The sequence below is a fragment of the Linepithema humile genome, chromosome 1 (assembly GCF_040581485.1).
Source record: "Linepithema humile isolate Giens D197 chromosome 1, Lhum_UNIL_v1.0, whole genome shotgun sequence".
NCBI lineage: Eukaryota > Metazoa > Arthropoda > Insecta > Hymenoptera > Formicidae > Linepithema > Linepithema humile.
In genome coordinates this window covers 41226455-41249720 of record NC_090128.1, presented here as the reverse complement: position 1 = coordinate 41249720, position 23266 = coordinate 41226455, and the positions used below count along the sequence as shown (strand labels likewise).

General features: G+C 32.5%; 1 protein-coding gene across 1 annotated transcript; it reads right to left on the bottom strand.

Moving 5' to 3' along the window:
- Positions 1–3178: 3178 nt before the first annotated feature.
- On the bottom strand, positions 3179–6546 carry LOC136998468 (cytochrome P450 9e2-like). Its single transcript, XM_067351142.1, has one exon. The coding sequence runs from the start codon at positions 5731–5733 to the stop codon at positions 4207–4209; it is 1527 nt and encodes a 508-aa protein (XP_067207243.1). The 5' UTR covers positions 5734–6546; the 3' UTR covers positions 3179–4206.
- Between the last annotated feature and the right edge of the window lie 16720 nt (positions 6547–23266).

The window sequence follows — 23266 nt, the reverse complement described above, 5'->3', positions numbered from 1 at the left end:
GCTGCGCGTGAACTTGGCGCGAGACACTACCGTGTCTCTTGATATTAACATAATTTTTATATATTATAAAGTAATTCAAAGTAATCAAATAATATGTTTAGAGTTTCAAATAAATTGAAAATTAAAGACAAAATGTTTATAGAATAAAGCCAATTAAGAACTAACACAAGAATATAAATGCAATAAGAATATATTATGCAATATATTATATAATGTAATATTAGAAATATGAGAGAGACATTCAAACATATTGCACTTTATCGGATAATGAAATAAATTTTATAAAATTACTAGAATGCAATCAAAAATAGAAAAACAATATTAGTTTCACGATACTTTAAATTAAGTATTATAAAAACATGTCAGCAAAATAAAGTTAATTTAAAATTAAACATGAAAATATTATAGAATAGATATATTATGCAATATTATCTACTGTTATATATTGCAAATATTAATATGAATAGAAGAAACCAAAGCATGTTGTACTTTATCGGATATTTTAAAGCAGTGCTCGAAATTAGTCTGAACATTTCAGCCGATTTCCGTGGTATACGCCTCCTCTCCTCTCCTTACCGCGCGCACCGCAGCCGCTAGGGCCAGCGCCGCCGAGCGTTAGGAGCGGCACTATCCGATTATGAGTGGGTTCTTCTCCCTATTTATTAAAATTTAAAAAAATTTATTAAAATTTATTTCTTAAAAATAAATTTAAAAATAAAAAATTTATTTTTAATAAATTTCAATAAATTTTTTAAAATTTTAATAAATAGGGAGAAGAACCCACTCATTAAAATTTAAAAAAATTTATTAAAATTTATTTCTTAAAAATAAATTTAAAAATAAAAAATTTATTTTTAATAAATTTCAATAAATTTTTTTAAATTTTAATAAATAGGGAGAAGAACCCACTTATAATCGGATAGTGCCGCTCCTAACGCTCGGCGGCGCTGGCCCTAGCGGCTGCGGCGCGCGCGGTAAGGAGAGGAAAGGAGGTGTATATCACGGAAATCGACTGAAATGTTCAGACTAATTCCGAGCACTGAGTTACATCATATTTTTACGACTGATCCGGTTTATAAGAATATTGCGAAACATTTATTTTCTGTGCGAGTCGTGTTTACGAGAAACAATACATCGTCACTGGACAGAATTATAGAAAAGAAATATTCTAGAAAACTAGAACTTCTAGAAAAGAAATATTCAAAAAACAGAAATGTATTCAGCATTCTAGTTCTGCATAAAATCTTCACCAGATTAACAGTTATTTTTGTCAATAAAATTTATAATAAATTGAAGAATGTGGAGGCCAGCAAAGCAAAAACCATTTCCATTATTTTAATATTGCGATTTTGTAAACTGAAAATATTTAACTTTACAAAAAGAATTTTCCATTGACTCTTTGAACTTACACTCTCGTGCAGATGAAATATCGAGTGTAAAACGGAAATAATTTTCTGTGAGACATAAACGAAAAGAATTTAATTCTGCGAAATTAAATATCTAGTCTTTGAAACCAGGAACTCTTGTGTGGCTCTTTTTGAGAGTTTCGTCCTGTTTCTCTCTATTTCCAGCATACCAATGCCGCGTGCGCGTAAACTGAGTTACTACATATAGTGAACAAACAAACGCATATTTTATTTTCATATTAAATCTCGATTTCTTTGTCGAAAGAATTTGAATAATTGCAACAGAATGCGGTTGCGAGAGAATTTAATTTTATAATAATATAAACTACTCTCTGATTTCATTAGACATCATTAAAATATTTCTTTGCTTTCGCAATTTTATCCTTTCCAATTCTTCTCGGCTCTTTTTAATTCCTCTACTTTTTGCTAAAAGGACGACAGAAATGAAACTAGAGCGACGTGGCGATGAGCGTAACTTTATTAAAAATCTCGAAGAGGCACCTCGCGCTTCTCGAGCGTAAATAATAGATCGCTTTTCACTGCGCGGCGGTCTTTACGTCGTTTTCTCAATATCGGTCTTTCTGAAATATTGCGCGGTCCTTTTTGTGGACATTCAAGTTCACAATTTATTGATCTCCCGATTTTATTTACGTACCTCTACTCGCATGCCGTGCCATTTCGTGTGCGTTCCTTTTACGTGCGTGTGGACTGAATGCGTGTAAGCTCGCGATTATGATTTAAATTATTTTATTTGTGCCAATATAATCAATTCATGAGAATGCTAAAAACGACAACGTTTTTCTCCGGTAATGACGACAAGAAATCTTTTTATATCTTGCAAGAAACAAAAAATTAAATAAAAAATTTACTGAAAACCAAAGAAATGTTTTATGGATAGAGCGCAATTTTTTTTTCAAAATTGTAAAGCCATAAACATAATTAAAACATAATTCTTTTTTTTATCTTGAATGCTTAATTATACCTGTATATTGCTACATTTTATTTCCACACAAGCATTTCAAAAGAGTATTCTGATTGTATAAATTCCACAAAGTGCATTTCTAGAAATAGGACGCCGTAGAAAAAAAGAGATCGAGAAAAACAGTTTTCTCACTCAATGCTAATTTTCAACGATCAGAAATTTAATTTCAGTGAACGACGTTTGTCAATTAAATGTCTGTCAATATCGCGGAACTTTCAATCCATCTATCAGTTCTTCTGCCGAATAAAAATCTAATGAGATGTTCTTCAGGATATACTTACGCTCTCAATAATTCATTTCTCGTTTGCATCCAGAGCTTCACATGGAACCTGGGAAGGCCAGTGGACGAGGCGGAGGTGTTGCAATTGGCAATCGTGTCGCGCGGGGTGCTGAGAAACGAAAAGGTCATGGCAAAATATGGACTGGTGTTGCAAACAGTAGTGCGCGAAGGCAGGATCCTGGTCTCGGACGCTCTGGTTGACCTCAATAACAAACCGCTTCCGGTATGTTTCGATATCCAAGCGAATAATACTGAATACGTAATCGCGATATCAGCTATGCGCGGTATTGAATATGAAACTGTATTCAAACGTTCCATCGACGTTTGCTATTGCCTGCAAAGATTTTTTTTTTTTCATATTTTTCTCGTAAAAATATCTATTCTTTTTCGAATTATTAAAAAAAGAAATGTTTAATTTGGACCTTATTAATAAACGAATTATCATATAATGTAAAATAGCTATATCGATCCAGAGCACAGGTGTTGGATGCTCAAAGAATAATTAACAAATTATTATATCAAACGTTTCGGCACATTTATTTTGGCCATCCTCAGTGAAAGGATAATAGAAGGCAACCACTCGTTACAGAAAGAAATAAGATAACAATCAAAACAAATATACGCCGCAAGGCCACCGCATATCGGTTAAAGAACTCAAACGCTCATTACAGAAATAAAATAAAGATCACAATAAATCTGCGTCGCAAGGCCACCGTATATCAGTTAAAGATTTCGAACGTTTTCCATATGTGTCAAAGGACTCAAAATAGTTTTTGGAGTTGTAAATTAAAAAATCTTACTTGAGTTGTCAGCGTTATAAAATAGTATAATATGACGGTGTGTTACGGTAACGGATAGATAATCCAAACCATGTGATTCCACCGTCGAACGCATATGAGTTATCTGCCATAGCTTGTAGAACACACAACAGCGATCAATCATTTTCCTTTTCTTATGTTTTTCAAAACGAGGAAAATATGCAAAAATATGCAAAACTTTTCTCTCTGTTCATGTTTCGGTTTATCGTTGTTTAATAAGTTTAAATATTTTATACCACTCGAGTGTAGTATTGAGTTTTTTATCGCATAATTTCAATTCCTTCAACCAATCTTTCTCGCAGGTTGACCGATCAGTTGTCTTCTTCATTTTTGCATATTTTCCTCGTTTGAATATTTTGACGACATCAAGTTAATTGAATTGTGATAAAAAAAAATACATTTAAGGTGAGACGAAATAGATAATGACAAAGTATATTAAATACTAATACAGTTTTATACATAAAGAAATTAATATTTATTGTTGCCATGTTTATTAAAAATGTTATAATATACCATATACATATAATATATATAGAATGACATTTTTATTGAATACATGACATTTTATTCCAATATATTCAGAACTCAGGCCTTTTGATATGTTATATATTAATATCTTATAAAGCCCATTTTTTTTTTTTTTTAATATGATTTTAATTCTTAAAGTAAACATTACATGCAATAAATGTTTCAAATTTTTTGCCCATTTGACAAGAATTTCTAGGTAGAAATCGATGATTTCCTCGCCCGCATTTTTAACCAGAAACCATTTTCCGAAGTCAAAGCGAACGATTTTTTTCCCAAAACGATAGGATTTTTGGTTTTAGTGTCAGGTTCGAGATCGCAATGCCATAACAAGTAAAACAGCATAACTTTTGTTTCCATTGCGGCCAATCTGTTACCTATGCAGATCCTTCGTCCGATACCGAGTGGGTGGTAAACGGAATTATCCACTTCGTCATTCAGGAACCTGTCTGGATTAAATTTCTCTGGCTGAGAATAATACTTGGAATCGTGATGCAGAGCGTAAATCGGGAACCAAATAGTATCTCCCGGCTTAAGTTTGATCGGTTTGCCATCCGGTGTCGCTGGTGGCAATACGAATTCCTTAACGCACACTCTATCGAGGAAAATCGATGAATAAAATCTCGTGACTTCCTTCACAACGGCATCCATATATATCATGCCGTTGATGGCTTCATATGTAGGTTTGTTATTGGTTTCCTTGAGAACATCTTCGATTTCTTCTTTCAACTTGCTCTGTATGTTGGGATTAACAGCAATCTCGTGTGCCGCAAAGCACATAGTTCTTGACACGGAATCAAATCCAGCCAGGTAGAAAACGAATGCTTGAGCGGTTATCTCGTTGATATCGAACGTAGGTCTATGGTCCTGGTCTTTAGCTTCCATCATCAATTGAATCATGTCCGGACGAACAATTCCTTGTTCGTTCCTGGCCTTCACTATACTGGTGACAATGTTCTTAAAGAAATTGTTCGCTTTTGTGCTGAACACCCTTATTCTAAATAATTTTGCAATGTTTGGAAAGTTTCTATTCATGAGAGATGTAAACACCAATCGGGGGTTGGTAAAACTCATATTTTTCTTGCCGAGCAGGTAAAAGTCATTATTCGGATGCTTGAAAGAATCCATATTGATACCAAAAGCGCACGTGGCAATCACATCATTGGAGTATTTGGAGATCATGTCTTGCATGTCGTATGTCTTGCCGGTGTCTCCAGATTCAGTAATTAAAAAATCGGTGAAATTTTTTGCGCACTCACACATCAGTTCAAACATTATTTTTATTTTGCTGGATGTAAAGCTTGGACTAAGAAGCTTTCGCATTTTGTTCCACTCATTGCCCCGCAGACAGAATAAATTCCTGCTGACTATTGGTTCATACTCTTCGTTTATTACTCTTTCATGATCACAGAAATAATCAAAATTTTTAATAGCAATTGAATTGATCAGATCTGGATCACGGATCACGTATTTCGGTTGCATAAATTCAAAGAAACCAAAATACTTTGCATCAGGAAATAAATTATATATGTTGAGTAAGTTGTCCGCCATGGCTACGCGTCGGAAAATGAAGGGTGCCATGTTACCCAATAACGGAATTGGCCGTACATGCGGAATTTTCAGTCGTTCGAAATAAGATAACTTGCTTACAAAATAATATAGACAAACCGCCGTGAGGACAGTCAAAAGCAAAGTAGAAAATTCCATAATTTCCGAATTCATTACGGATAAAGAAATTACTGATGTCCAGCTGTTGCTAGTTTTTTTAAGAATCGGCGAAAGAATTTCCAAACACTATTCCAAACACTATTGTTCAATATCAGTATCATACGAAAATATTCGTAGTTGATAGTACACTAATTTCTTGAATTGTTGTTGTATTTTCTTTGTAAAGAAAAAACTTTAGAAAGAACTTTGATGATAGATTCTGTTTCGTAGAAGTCACAATGTACACTAACTTCCTATATTTTTGACAAGTGAAACGAACACTTCGAACGTCTTTTCATCACTGAACGTTGTCCAAAGAGAGTGTCCTTATAAAGGACACTTATCCCGGAATATTTAACGCAGGACTCAGTGTTGCGATATGGGACCGGTTGTATGCGCATGTGCGGCAATAGGCGTCAGTACAGTGTCTCATACAAGTTAAACAAGGTACCGTTACCTCGCTACATTAAAAATATTTCAAAATTTTTTGAAATTGATTGAAATTTTCTACTTCTTGGTTTTTAACTGCTGGCTCCGTAGATTCCATGCTTGTAAATAAATAAATCTTACCTTATTTGTAGTCACCTAACCTTCTCATGTCAAAACGTCCCGCCATACGGTCAACACACACATATAACGGCACTGGATCTCCATCACCGCACATGCGCAGAGCCGCACATGCGCATACAACCGGTCCTATATCGCAACACTGGCAGGACTGACGAAATGTGGCTCGCGAGCCGACCCCTACTTCGGACGCTTCTTCCTCCAACGCGTCAGCCGGCAGAACCGACCGACGTCTGTCAGGACCGTAGATAGCCCATCGTGCGAGATTGCGGGGCCATTGTGAATTTTTGGAAATTTCGATGTTTAACGACGTAGTGAATGTATCGTGAATAATTGTTAGAACATCAATCTCGTCTCGCTTCAACGCAAATTAATATTGACATTAAAGAACTTATTAGCAATACTAAGCGCATCCATTTGTCACATTAATATTTTCATTCTTCATTTTATTCACGATACATTCACTACGTCGTTAAACATCGAAATTTCCAAAAATTCACGATGGCCCCGCAATCTCGCACGATGGGCTATCTACGGTCCTGACAGACGTCGGTCGGTTCTGCCGGCTGACGCGTTGGAGGCAGAAGCGTCCGAAGTAGAGGTCGGCTCGCGAGCCACATTTTGTCAGCCCTGATTTAACGAGTTATAATGCAATATTTATACAAAGTGTCCGATAACTCAAAGACCAACGATATAAATTACGTATAAAAAAAAACGTACAATAAAAAACGGGAGATAATCATATCTCAGAGCAGGTTTTGCCGCTTGTAATAAACAACTCTCCGTGCGCTTAACGACTTGGCGGCTGTAATTATTTCAGCATTATGCCCTATCTCAGCGCTCGGAATTAGTTGCACATTTTGGGCCAATTTAAGAGACAACGCCTCCTGTTCCCCCACTACCGTCCGGCCGCTGGCGGTCGAGACGCCGATAGCTCTGACGCAGGAACGTTTTATATAAGAAATAGGCTCGGTTGTTGAGGCATCTCTCAAAAAATAGTAATATTTTCTTTGCTACATAAATAATGTTTATTTTTATTAATAATTAAATATATATATTATGTATTAATGAAAATAAACATTATTTATGTAGTAAAGAAAATGACTTAGTTTACACCGATTGTTTAGTACGCGTATCAAATACTAAATCTGCTTCTTCGATAGGTATAAATCGTTTAGTGTAAAATCTACACCAATCAAAGAAGCTGATTTAGTATTTGATACGTGTACTAAACAATCGGTGTAAACTAAGCCAATGTTACGATTTCCTGAGAGATGCCTAAACAATCTAGTCTATTTCTAATATAAAACGCTCCTGAACCAGAGCTATCGGCGGCTCGGCCGCCAGCGACCGGGCGGTAGTGGGGGGACAGGAGACGTCGTCTCCAGAATCGGCCCGAAATGTGCAACTAATTCCGAGCGCTGCCCTATGCAGTACGTGTATCCTGAACCGATTAATTGAATAGTACCACTCCTCGGCGACGCTGGCTTTAATGGCTGCAGCGCGTGCGGTAAGAAGAAGAAAGTAGGCATGAACCGCGAGAGTCCTGTAATGCTGAAATAATTACAGCCGTCAAGTCGTTAAGCGCGCGGAGAGTTGTTCATTACAAGCGGCAAAACCTGTTCTGAGATATGATTGTCTCCCGTTTTTTATTGTATCTCGCCGCGCGCTTGCATTCGGCAGCAGGCTAGACGGATACGCACTTATTCGCGATCTTTAGTAATTAATAACTCATTAATTGTTGCGAAAATTGCAAAATGGTACAAGACTTTTCAATTTAGTTTAGTCCGTTCTATCTGCACACGAGCGCTTTGTCAAAATTTTAGGGACATTCTGTATATATATTAAAATTCAATAGCATGATTTTGTTTTGCTTAAAAAAAACTTTTAATCTAACTTAATAACATTAAATTAATAATTTATCAGATTACCATCCAATTATACATTGTATTAAATTTTATGCCGTAATGCGATTAAATTAAACTTTTTAGATTCTTTATATTATTTTCAAGCACAACTTTTATATAAAAGACAGAAAAATTGTTTACTGACTTATTTTGCAAATATGTTTTAGGTTTTTCTTTTTTAATATTACATTCACTGAACCTTAATTGCGAGGGACGCATTAAATACATGAGTTGAATATTTTTAATAACAAATTTAGATGTTTGTATGACCTATATCAATGCAGAACTACCGTGTACTTGTCAGTTGCACATCAACAACTGATTGCGTTGTATCTTGAAAAAAGACGTACGTTAATAACGTAAAAAGTAAGTAAAATAAAACATACGTGTATAATTAATTATATGATCTCTGATATCATTCCATTGATAGAAAAGAGACACAACTCAAAATGAGCAACTTTACAGTAGAGTATTTAAAAAAATTCTGAATTGGAACAATGTTTTCATTAAAACTATGTCATGAGTTTTCAAAATTTGAACGGTGCAACCCTAGTATTGTGTAAATTTCATCCTTTATCAAAGTTATGATACTTTTCCATATAAGCTTTCTAATATGATTACATAATCTTTCACACGCGTGCGAAGATCTTGCATTCTGACTCTTTGCGCTCTTATTAATTTTATATGATTATTTTAATCACTTGAGCCTTATTATGCATTTAATTCCCAAATATATCTCAATTTTCTGAAAATGTTATTAAGATATCATAATGAGTATATTACTAAAACGCTCTCATGTAAAATATCCATAAGATATTTTCCATAAAAAATGTAATTATAAAACAAATAAACGCGCATATCATGAGAATTTCTGACTACTGCAGTAAAAGCATACACCAATAAATAGCACTAATGTTTGTAATAAATATTTTCAGACTTTATAACTTTATTGTGCGATTTGTAATTACTGTAACAAATGTCTATAGCTTCTCTCTCGAGACAATGCTAAATCGATTGCAAGAGCCATCGAAAGCAGATTTACGATAAATTCTCCTTTGAGATAATAAAATTTTCAGTCGTTATCAAATAATTTCGTAGTTTCCTACTGTGTAAAAGAGAAAAATTATAATGTGACACATTTATAATTCAAAAATTGAAAAACGAAAGAAAAGTATGAGTGCATGAAGTTGGCCCCCCTTTTTTTGAAAATGACAATTCTGACACTTGTTCCAGGTTGTTCTAACTTTGTTCCAAAGCAATATTATTATATTCCAAACGGTTCACCAATAAAACGAAAAAAAACAATTTTTTGAAGTGGCCCCCTTTTTTTAAAAAATCAAACTATTTTTGATCGCTATAGATTGTTCTAATTGTTCCAAACATTGTTCCAAAATGACAATTCCGTAAGTTCAACGAGAAGCTCGGAAAACAAAAAAACATTTTTTGAGGTGGCCCCCCTTTTTTCAAAAATCAAACTTTTTTTGATTGCTATAGATTGTTCTAATTGTTCCAAATATTGTTCCAAAACGACAATTCCGTAAGTTCAACGAAAAGCTCGGAAAACAAAAAAAAAGTTTTTTCACAAACGGATTCTCGGACCAAGAGTAAACGTACTCTTCCCTTCTTGTTCCAATCATGAACTTTTTGTTCTGAGTTGTTCTAGGCCTACGAAACGTAGTTCTGCAATATATATCTCGTATCGACATCAGTTCTCTCAAAATTCGGAAAAATCGACTTTTTAACAATTACCGTCAAGAGTAAACGTACTCTTCCCTTCTTGTTCCAATCATGAACTTTTTGTTCTGAGTTGTTCTAGGCCTACGAAACGTAGTTCTGCAATATATATCTCGTATCGACATCGGTTCTCTCAAAATTCGGAAAAATCGACTTTTTAACAATTACCGTCAAGAGTAAACGTACTCTTCTCTTCTTGTTCCAATCATAAACTTTTTGTTCTGAGTTGTTCTAGGCCTACGAAATGTAGTTCTGCAATATATATCTCGTATCGACATCGGTTCTCTCAAAATTCGAAAAAATCGACTTTTTAACAATTACCGTCAAGAGTAAACGTACCCTTCCCTTCTTGTTCCAATCATGAACGTTTTGTTCTGAATTGTTCTAGGCCTACAAAACGTAGTACTGCAATATAAATTTCGTATCGCCATTGGTTCTTTCAAAATTTCGAAAAATCGACTTTTTAACAGTTTTAATAGTTTAAACAGTATAGTATGAATCTCGCAACACAATCGGTTCTCCAAAATTCAAAAAATTCAATTTCTTTATTTTATAATATGCAAATAGTTTAGTAGAATAAGTCAACCTCTATACAATAAGCCTCCTGCATCTGCGTTTTTATCTGCCGCAATCTCAGTTATCGGCAATTTGCAAAATGTTAAATAAATATTAAGGAAGAAAAGGATAGAACTAGAAATGTATACATTTTAATTTGCAAATTTTCATGACGTAAAAAATACAATAATATATTGTGAGAGAGAAAGAGAGGGAGGGAGGGAGGGAGGGAGGGAGGAAGGGAGGGAGGGAGGGTGGAAGGGAGGGAGGGAGGGAGGGAGGGAGGAAGAGAGAGAGAGAGGGAGAGAGAGAGAGAGAGAGAGAGAGAGAGAGAGAGAGAGAGAGAGAGAGAGAGAGAGAGAGAGAGAGAGAGTGAGTGAGTGAGTGAGTGAGTGAGTGAGTGAGTGAGTGAGTGAGTGAGTGAGTGAGTGAGTGAGTGAGTGAGTGAGTGAGTGAGTGAGTGAGAGAGAGAGAGAGAGAGAGAGAGAGAGAGAGAGAGGAGAGGGAAAAAAAGGGAAATATAAAGTATGGTCATGCAGATAATAACCTAATGTAATGTATAATCGGGAGTATTCGCGTGCTATGATAGTATTTTAAAATAAAACATATTTTAACATTATTATGATAATATATTTATTGATAATATTCTATAAAACACATTTCTTTGGTTTAATTATTACAAAAATAGGTAGGGATACTTTTGATCATTCCTTTGGCGTGATTATTACAAAAATATTTTATGTTTCTATGTAAATACACATATTTACATCGCGTTTTACTTTAACGCATACTTTTTTTGGCTAACGTAACATGTCATCGTATTCAATCCAGTTGGTACCATTACGTACATATGCAGTGGAATGACCAACTGACGTTTTGGAATGTTGTCCGTGGTACACAACACATCCAACATGAGTGTAATTTTGCTCATTTAATTGAATAGATAATGGAATATCTTCCAAAGCGGTTATAATCGAAGATTCGATAAATAGTTGTGCACCGTATGATACGTTCATAGAACGTTCCTTATCACATTTGCTACATCTAAGTTTTAAAACTTTTCCCTCTTTTATTGCATCAATAATTTTTGCGTAACCGTGTTTGTTTAATATCTTCTCATTTACTGGTAAAATACATTTCTTAACAATTTTTATGTTTCCACATATTTCACATGTACATCTTTCGATATAGCTATAATTTTCTTGAAATATATATTCGCATAAATTGACAATGTTTGATAAGGCATCTATTGTTACAATGTCAGGAGTTGCCGTATCTTGTAAAAAGTATGTAACATTTTTCAAAAGTTCAGCTCGCATTTTATACATCTTTTTAGTCGGACCTATTTGTACAAAAGATTTTATAAATTTAAAAGCGTCTGTTGTTGCTGTATCTATAGTTCTTTTAAATTTATCATATACGCATGCCGCGGCGAAAATTTGCACAATCAAAGCCACTATCAAAGCCGCACATTTTTGACGATTATATTATTGAATCTTATTTTTAAAACAGAAGAAGTATTTTGGCAACACACTTACATTAGAATAACGTGGTTTTTATTAATATATCAAATGTGTCGCAATTAAAACATACAATTAAATGCGTTTTGTTTCTTTATTGTTCTTATTTTACCAGTTTTTTCCGCTATTAACTCAGAAGGTTTCTCATTTGTCAAATTTACTGATAGTTTTGTATCTACCGCGTTCATGCGAGTTGTAAGCTAACGAAAAATAAATAAATATAAGAAGCACAGTGGAGGATCGCGCAAGAACTTCGCTAGTGTTTTGTTCTTGAAAACACGGCAGTGGCAGTGTCTCTGTGGTTACTGTAGAGTGTAGAGCATACAGAAATAGTTATATACAGAAATTCAGTGAAAGCAGTGTTTTGAAACCTGTTCGCGCGTACGTATAGCTATTCTGATGTATATTATAGCGTACGTATAGCTATTCTGATGTATATTATTGTTATTTTTTATTATATTAATGACATTATTTTTATTCTCGCGTGTCATGTTATAGTAGAATGGCCAGATACGTCGAACGTTTGTTGGACGTTATTCTATCACTAGATTATAAAGATTTGTTGGACGAGTATGGCGAACCAGTTATACCGAGTAACAAAATATACACAAAGATAAGTACAGCGTTAAAAAATGATATTACACCAAAATATATTTATATGATGATAAAATACCGATATGGAATTAAAGATAAAATACAAAAATTTCACAATATTAATATATCAGATTCCACACTTTTAGAAAGTAGTACATCTTCTCTCGATACTTCTACACGAGATAAAACTCTTGAATTTAATGTCACATTTTCATATAAAGATTGGATTGGCATGTCTCCTGAAGATGTATTATATTTTGATAAGAAACAGAGTTCTCACAATTATTGTATGTTACGGCGTAAAATTTGGACAGATAAGATGTATGCAACTATTTATAAAGCGATAAAGCTGCCGTGCGCGTTGGTTTTTAAAAATTCTAAAATTTCAGAAACTGGCATATATCTTACCGTTAAGGGGTCATGTAAAGAATGCAATTGTATCTTTTTAGGTCATGTTGTTAACAAACCTCCACCTAAATCCGACGTTATCATGGAATGTAAGATTAGTAATTTTGATGAATCCGTAAGACATGAAAGAAAACGTCAGCTCAAGGGACAGAGGAGGATAGATGTATCCAAAATACTGGCAAAAAATCATGAATTACCTTGTCGGTGGCGCAGAACGGAAGCAGACAAACTTATGGACTTAGGCGATTCAGAACCTCCACATTTACCTAATAACAACGTATTGCGAAAAGCGAAACAAGAGAGGCAAGATATTAATTTAGGCGCAAATCACGAAACAGATCCGATAAAGAATATTTTTAACATGAAGTATGAATTACATGCCGGTACAATACATTCTATCTCATTAGTTTTTCGTTCATTATTGGACTTTAGAACAATTAGCAATCTATATGCAATATCCAAAATATATTTCAATAGATGCGACTGGATCCTTGGTAAAAAAAACTAAAATTGCCAAATGGAGAACTGTCAAATCATATATTCTTGTATCAAATAGTATGCGAAACTCCAACTGCAAAGATGCCAATATTTCAAATGTTAAGCGCTGCGCAACACACGAATGCGATTCTTTATTGGTTATTTGAAATACGCCGAATTGGTAGTTTGCACAAAACAAATTTTCCATGTCCACAACAAATAGTTTGTGACTTTGATAGGGCATTAATGGGTGCTATTGTAAGAGCATTTGGTAATTGTAATGATTTAAAAGAATATTTATCAAGATGTTTCTTATTAATTACAAATAACAACGAGAAAATGCCTGCATGTTTTTTGCGTTTAGATATTTCCCATTATGTCAGTTTTATAACTAGATGGAAAATTTTTACATCTGTCCATCCTAAAGTTAAAACATTTTATATAATGATAATGTGTTTGCTAACAAAAACAACAGATTTCATTGATCTACAACAAATCGTGCGAGCAGCGATTATTCTCTGTTCTAGTGAAACTGTTGGAAAAGATGAAAATCAGCAAGATACTTTATCCGAGAAATCACGATTTTTGTTATGTAATACAATCAAAGGAGTTCCTGATATAAATGAAATTGTTGATCAGGGTAATGAGATTGGTCGCGATGTAGACGAATCGGATTTGTTGTTAACAGATAATCAAAGAGATACACATCAAAATAGCGAGGAACTTAATTCTACTGATAATAATCTAATTATTGCTTGGGTTAATAACAATCTTTGATAGTTGTGTTAATAACTTACGTAATGCTATTGAGGGTGTAGACATAAATCCATATTACTGTCCAGCAATGGTGCAAAAAATTAAATATTTGTTACCATATTTTCCATTGTACTCCGGAGTAATGATATCAAAATTTGGATTTGGTAAAATAAATGCAAGTTCATCTGCAGTTGAGTCAGAATTTAATGATATTAAACACAGATTATTAAAATATAGTTCGCAATCAATGCGAATAAATAAATTTTTAACAATACATATTCAATCTTTTTCTGGTAAAGCAAAGTTAGCTATGTCAGAAATTAACAGACCAGTATCTTCATCTGCATCAAGTATTAATACGCATCACAAGACATCAGAAGTGGTTACATTACCAAAATTAGATATAAAATTAGTAAATTCTGACAAATCAGATAAAGAACCTTGCGAGTTAGCAACAGAACAAAACTGGCGAAATAAAAACAATAAAGAAACAAAACGCATTTAATTGTATGTTTTAATTGCGACACATTTGATATATTAATAAAAACCACGTTATTCTAATGTAAGTGTGTTGCCAAAATACTTCTTCTGTTTTAAAAATAAGATTCAATAATATAATCGTCAAAAATGTGCGGCTTTGATAGTGGCTTTGATTGTGCAAATTTTCGCCGCGGCATGCGTATATGATAAATTTAAAAGAACTATAGATACAGCAACAACAGACGCTTTTAAATTTATAAAATCTTTTGTACAAATAGGTCCGACTAAAAAGATGTATAAAATGCGAGCTGAACTTTTGAAAAATGTTACATACTTTTTACAAGATACGGCAACTCCTGACATTGTAACAATAGATGCCTTATCAAACATTGTCAATTTATGCGAATATATATTTCAAGAAAATTATAGCTATATCGAAAGATGTACATGTGAAATATGTGGAAACATAAAAATTGTTAAGAAATGTATTTTACCAGTAAATGAGAAGATATTAAACAAACACGGTTACGCAAAAATTATTGATGCAATAAAAGAGGGAAAAGTTTTAAAACTTAGATGTAGCAAATGTGATAAGGAACATTCTATGAACGTATCATACGGTGCACAACTATTTATCGAATCTTCGATTATAACCGCTTTGGAAGATATTCCATTATCTATTCAATTAAATGAGCAAAATTACACTCATGTTGGATGTGTTGTGTACCACGGACAACATTCCAAAACGTCAGTTGGTCATTCCACTGCATATGTACGTAATGGTACCAACTGGATTGAATACGATGACATGTTACGTTAGCCAAAAAAAGTATGCGTTAAAGTAAAACGCGATGTAAATATGTGTATTTACATAGAAACATAAAATATTTTTGTAATAATCACGCCAAAGGAATGATCAAAAGTATCCCTACCTATTTTTGTAATAATTAAACCAAAGAAATGTGTTTTATAGAATATTATCAATAAATATATTATCATAATAATGTTAAAATATGTTTTATTTTAAAATACTATCATAGCACGCGAATACTCCCGATTATACATTACATTAGGTTATTATCTGCATGACCATACTTTATATTTCCCTTTTTTTTCCCTCTCCTCTCTCTCTCTCTCTCTCTTTCTCTCTCTCTCTCACTCTCCCTCCCTCTCTTTCTCTCTCACAATATATTATTGTACTTTTTACGTGATGAAAATTTGCAAATTAAAATGTATACATTTCAAGTTCTATCCTTTTCTTCCTTAATAATTATTTAACATTTTGCAAATTGCCGATAACTGAGATTGCGGCAGATAAAAACGCAGATGCAGGAGGCTTATTGTATAGAGGTTGACTTATCCTACTAAACTATTTGCATATTATAAAATAAAGAAATTGAATTTTTTGAATTTTGGAGAACCGATTGTGTTGCGAGATTCATACTATACTGTTTAAACTATTAAAACTGTTAAAAAGTCGATTTTTCGAAATTTTGAAAGAACCAATGGCGATACGAAATTTATATTGCAGAACTACGTTTTGTAGGCCTAGAACAATTCAGAACAAAACGTTCATGATTGGAACAAGAAGGGAAGGGTACGTTTACTCTTGACGGTAATTGTTAAAAAGTCGATTTTTTCGAATTTTGAGGGAACCGATGTCGATACGAGATATATATTGCAGAACTACATTTCGTAGGCCTAGAACAACTCAGAACAAAAAGTTTATGATTGGAACAAGAAGAGAAGAGTACGTTTACTCTTGACGGTAATTGTTAAAAAGTCGATTTTTCCGAATTTTGAGAGAACTGATGTCGATACGAGATATATATTGCAGAACTACGTTTCGTAGGCCTAGAACAACTCAGAACAAAAAGTTCATGATTGGAACAAGAAGGGAAGAGTACGTTTACTCTTGACGGTAATTGTTAAAAAGTCGATTTTTCCGAATTTTGAGAGAACTGATGTCGATACGAGATATATATTGCAGAACTACGTTTCGTAGGCCTAGAACAACTCAGAACAAAAAGTTCATGATTGGAACAAGAAGGGAAGAGTACGTTTACTCTTGGTCCGAGAATCCGTTTGTGAAAAAACTTTTTTTTTGTTTTCCGAGCTTTTCGTTGAACTTACGGAATTGTCGTTTTGGAACAATATTTGGAACAATTAGAACAATCTATAGCAATCAAAAAAAGTTTGATTTTTGAAAAAAGGGGGGCCACCTCAAAAAATGTTTTTTTGTTTTCCGAGCTTCTCGTTGAACTTACGGAATTGTCATTTTGGAACAATGTTTGGAACAATTAGAACAATCTATAGCGATCAAAAATAGTTTGATTTTTTAAAAAAAGGGGGCCACTTCAAAAAATTGTTTTTTTCGTTTTATTGGTGAACCGTTTGGAATATAATAATATCGCTTTGGAACAAAGTTAGAACAACCTGGAACAAGTGTCAGAATTGTCATTTTCAAAAAAAGGGGGGCCAACTTCATGCACTCCACAGCAACGGTCTTTATTTCGTGGTGCTTTTTGAAATTGCTGCCTGGTGAACAAGGTCCCGTAATAGCTTTTTTGAATACTGTCGTTCACATTATTATGTACAGTTATTATTTCATTGCCGCGCTTGGCTCGAAATACAAAAAGTACATTTGGTGGAAGAAATATATGACCTATATTCAGTTGGTAATTATAAAGCATTATACTGCCAAAATAATTTATACAGATTATTAGAATCTTATTTCTGTCAATTGACATTGAATTAATTCTCGTCAATTTTTTTCAATACGCGATTACATTTCTACAACTTAATAATCGAATTTAATGTCGACATTATTTTTAAATGTTTTATTTTATTATTCTCAGCTATTTTTTTCAATTAGTGTGTTTAATATAATTTTATAATATTTGTTTATTTAATAAAAAAAAATTGGAAGGAACATGACAATTATACATAGATTTATTATAATATAATGATTCAAATGTAATAATTAAAATTTTTTATCAAATTTTAGTCGCACTTTGGAATGCTATGTTTTTATCTAATAGCAACGTTGGCTCTGGACTGCCGAATGCCAAAGGCTCTAACGTAGTTTTTCCTAATAGTTTTTGTCATATTTATCTATCTGTTCAGCAATTTCTTTCAAAAGACCTATAAGACAAAAACGGCTTAATTTCGCTAAAATTTAATAAATACAAATAAATTCAATCGAGCTAACGTATGATTGAATTTTTAAATAAGCGAATTTTAAATAAGTAATTTTTAATATTTTTAAATTAGTAAAAAAAAAGAATTAACATAAGAACATACAACAAGAAGATTGCAGTTTGTAGTGCAGCAGCAGCTTTCAAATGTCATCAATTTTTATGATAAAAATAAAATAACGTAAGAAATCTGTGTATAGAAATATCTACAAAATAAACGATACATTTTTATGCTTTATGCTTTAAAACATGTGTTTACTTGAATTCCTATTTCATTGTAATTACATGTATTTCAAACATTATCGCCGAAATTCTTCTAAAAATTATAACACATATAACGCATATAACACGTTCTAAAAATTATAACTCATATAACAAGGTTCTACAAAAAATAGCATTTTACGAACACATGAATGTTAGGCATCTTCTTTAATAGGTTTTTTTAATACAATGCCGCTCGTAATGATGCTCCATCATGTCACAATTTTGAGAAATTCAAGATCAAAGTTTTAATAATGGGCTATTTTAACTTTACCATGCTATAATATGCAACGTGTTAAAAAGTTTCTTTTTTTTAAATAAAGTATATTACTAAAATTTTTAACTCTCAAAAGGAATTTTTTGTGTACATTACGATTAACAAGAATTTGACGATTAACTATTATGTTTGTTACACCGCACATAGATTTTAATTGATGGTTTATTGAGATTTTTCGGATATACATTTTTCTTACATTTAGTTTTATATCTATCTTACCAAAATTTAAATTCTAATTTTACTTTATTTTATCCTACTTGGAGAATGCTAATGCGTGTCCAGTTAAATCCGGTCACGCGTGTTCACACTCATACCATTTCACACTATACACACATGTACATACGCTCCTAATCCGATTTTTATTTCTTATTGCATGTTAATTTATCAGTGCTGTGCCAATGTACCTATGTGAACTTGGCACCCGACTTTTAATAAATAAAATTTTAAATAAGTAAAATGAGAGTATTTCGTTTGTAGTAAAAATATTTTTGTTTGTAGTTCAACCCATTATCAAAAAAAAAAAATGTTTAAAAAATGACTGTCACCCGACTTTAAGATTTTTCAAATCCGCTTCTTCCACGTGATTCAGAATCGTTTGTAGTTGTTTGTAGTGATTTTCCTTTCGTTTGTAGTTGAATAGTTTAAAAGTTACAAAATATTTGCAATAAACAAATAATTTAACTTTGTCAATTTTAAAGATTTTTGAAATCCGCTTTTTCCACGTGATTCAGAATTGTTTGTAGTTGTTTGTAGTGATTTTCCTTTCGTTTGTAGTTGAATAGTTTAAAAGTTACAAAATATTTGCAATAAACAAATAATGTAACTTTGTCAATTTTGAAAATTTTTCAAATCCGCTTTTTCCACGTGATTCAGAATCGTTTGTAGTTATTTGTAGTAATTTTCCTTTCGTTTGTAGTTGAATAGTTTAAAAGTTACAAAATATTTGCAATAAACAAATAATGTAACTTTGTCAATTTTGAAGATTTTTCAAATCCGCTTTTTCCACGTGATTCAGAATCGTTTGTAGTTGTTTGTAGTGATTTTCTTTTCGTTTGTAGTTGCACCGTTTCAAAATTATGATTCTTTAAACAATTAGCCAAGAGTGAACTTTGTCAATTTTGAAGATTTTTCAAAAAGTGGCGAAGATATGTATTTTCTCTATCCATTTTACTGCTGTAACTTCTCAACAGTGCAACTACAAACGAAAGGAAAATCACTACAAACAACTACAAACGATTCTGAATCACGTGGAAGAAGCGGATTTGAAAAATCTTTAAAATTGTCAAAGTTACATTATTTGTTTATTGCAAATATTTTGTAACTTTTAAACTATTCAACTACAAACGAAAGGAAAATCACTACAAACAACTACAAACAATTCCGAATCACGTGGAAGAAGCGGATTTGAAAAATCTTAAAGTCGGGTGACAGTCATTTTTTAAACATTTTTTTTTTTGATAATGGGTTGAACTACAAACAAAAATATTTTTACTACAAACAACTACAACGAAGTACTATTATTTTACTTATTTAAAACTTTATTTATTAAAAGTCGAGTGCCAAGTTCACATAGGTTGCCAATGTGTTATATTTATCTCCTCTTTTTCCCTCTCTTTTTCCTTCTTCTTTTCTCTCCATTTTTCTCACTCTCTATTAAATCTATTGTACTATTTAATATTTATGAGATACACTGTATATATAATGTACACAGCAATATTTAAAAAAAATTTTTTATCGCTGCTCGATGATAAAATACACACCGTCTTTGGGTACAAATGCAAGAGGTCGTTCATCGAAAGAGAGTGGAACTGGAGTTCAAGGATGAAGCTTGAACTTAAACTTCGACAAGAGACTCACAAGTGCAATTTTGACTTGCAAATGAAAATTAGATGTAGATGCAATAACGGAATAATTTCCAGTTCAATCTATAATTATTAGCTTTATTAACTAGCAACAAAGTTGTTACAATTTCTCTGATTACGAAGAGGAAATATTTCTTTAACTTATGCAAAATTAGTATTGCAGTATTAGTAGTCTAAGAAATCTTTAGGTGGCTGTAAATTTCAAGGTTCCTAATTACAAATCAGAGATCATAATTACAAGATTTCAAATGGCCATGTTAATGAAAAAAAGAAGTGTAACTACGTAGCAAACAAAATGTTAGCGATGTTGGCAAATTGGCCAACATTGTTAACATTTAATTATCTAGGTATAATAGTCAAAAAAGAAGACAAAAATACTTGTAACGGCGAAAGGGCAGATGCAGCGTTGTTCGAATTGATTTAGTTGTATGATCCCCTGTTATTAAATATATAAATAGATTAATTTATTCTTACCGATGCAATTTCGTGGTCCTTCTCCAAAAGGCAAATAAGCATAAGGATGTCTAGCCGCTATCTCATCCGCGTTGAATTGCTCGGGATCAAATTTATCCGGATCTGGATATATTGATGGATCACGATATACTCCTAATACCGGAATGGAGATTAAAGTTCCTTTTGACACATAGATGTTCGTCGTTGGAATGTTTATGTCTTTAGTGCAGACACGATTCAGAACAGGTACAGTCGGATATTTTCTCAAAGTTTCTGTAATACGTAAAAAATATAAAAATGCACTTTTGAAAATGTAACATATTTTTATTAATATTTTTTTAAGAAATACATATAAATTTAAAAAGAAAGTATTTGAATGTTTCCTCAAGTTCTTTGATTCATTATCTTACAGTAAACTACATGTTAATTTCATCACTTTGAGGTGTAGCAACGCCAAGTTTTTTTGCGTTTTTTAATAAATATTTTTATTTTTTAAATATTTTTTTTATTTTTTTATAATATATATAGTATATCTAATAATATATATAGTATATATAGTATAATATATGTAAAATAAGATAAAATATAGTATATAATATAATTAATTATATATACGACAGCTTTATGTACAAGAGTTTTATAGAAGAGTTTTATAGAAATAGTATACAAGTTTTTTCATAGTTCCTTAGTCCCACTTGGTGCCATTTCCTGATATCATATTTTTTTGTAAGAAGTATATAGGATAGCTTTCTTTGAAAATTTTAATATATATGACAGGTTTTTTTGAAAGGTTTAATATATACAATTTTTTTGAAAAGTAAAACAATACTGTTTTGTTTTAGTTGTGACAAGAACGTGTACTTGGCGCCTTTTTTTTACCTTTTTTTAAAAAAGGTAATTTTTTGATAGATATTATTTCTTTTTTTTTAATAATATATATACGACAGTTTTTTTTATTTAATATATACAATTTTTTTGAAAGGTAAAACACTGTTTTGTTTTGATTGTAATAAAATTGACTGGAAATTTTAAATATTGTTGGAACTAATTTAGTATACATAGAACAGAAATATTAAACTTTGAATTATTTAATTTTATTTATTTTAGACAAATCATACACTAAAGTCTCTAAACAATTGTCACATAAGGCATAGTGATAATTAGTATGATTGTATAAATTTTAATTTTATCATACTTTCTGTCAAAAAAGCACATGATTCGAGACTTTAGTGTATGATTTGTCCAAAATAAATAAAATTAACCTTTAATCCCGACTCATGGGTCGTTTTCGACCCAAGCGAAATTTCAAAGTGCTGTAAGGTACCTCCATTTCTTAATAACAAACTATATAAAAAAATAATTTTTATCGAAATATTATAATTGGGACTTCAAGTTGAAGGTTGAAAGAAGCTCCATGAATTTTTTCAGATTTTTTAAAGCGTTTTTACTGATCCAAATAACGCAAAGACGCAAAGCGACCCATGAGTCGGGATTAAAGGTGCCGAAAAGAACCGTCGGGATAAAGGGTTAAATATCAAGTTTAATATTTCTTTTCTATGTATACTAAATTAGTTCTAACAATATTTATCATTTCCAGTCAATTTCATACTGTTCTGTCTGTCCACTAACCACAGAATACTGAGAGTGTTGTCAACATGTCTTGCTACACTTCTGCACTTTAAGATCAAAAAAAATTTTTTTCATAAATAATACTATTATTTTGATATACACTATCTTTATTTGTCTCCACAACACGTTATATATACATTTTACGACCGATATTAATTATATCAACGTTAATTAATATCATCAAAGCTGCGATCTGACAGGTCTGAGCGCCGCCATATTAGAAATTTGAGTTGTGTGCGTTCTGATTGGTTGCGTGCTGACGACGCTGACCAATAAGACATGCGTTACATTTTAGCGTGACATCCGAGAAAAATGATGATTTTTTAGATTTCTCGACTTTGGATGCATATATCTTGATTTATAAAGCACACAGAGCAAAAACAAGCATATTTTTCTTATGTAATTTGGGTATGCGCTTTTGATTGAGCCTATTACCAACTTAATCGGCCCAGCCGTTATTGAGATCCGATAATCTCGGCTCATCTGAACCTTCCGTCTCGCGTAAAGATACACGGTCGGTCTTGCGCTGCGCGTGAACTTGGCGCGAGACACTACCGTGTCTCTTGATATATATACACTCACCCGAAAAAAAAGCGGTACACTGAAAATGTGGGAAAAATTCATCAAATTTCAACTGACGATAACTTCGTAAATAATAAAGATAGAAAGTTCTATAAAATATGGAAATGAAGCTAAAAATCTCTACTTTAAGAATCAATTTATTTCAATGTTGCAAAATAAATTTATTGAAAATGGCGGATGACAAAGCGCGAGCATGCAAAATTGAAAAATAATGGTTCGAGTTTGCGACGGTGCACGGTATAAACAAAAAATTGTAGCTTATTGGGATCAAAAGCGTACGAAAGTACAG

Excerpts from the sequence above, each read along its gene's own strand:
- LOC136998468 (XM_067351142.1), bottom strand. The coding sequence starts at position 5,733 with ATGAATTCGGAAATTATGGAATTTTCTACTTTGCTTTTGACTGTCCTC.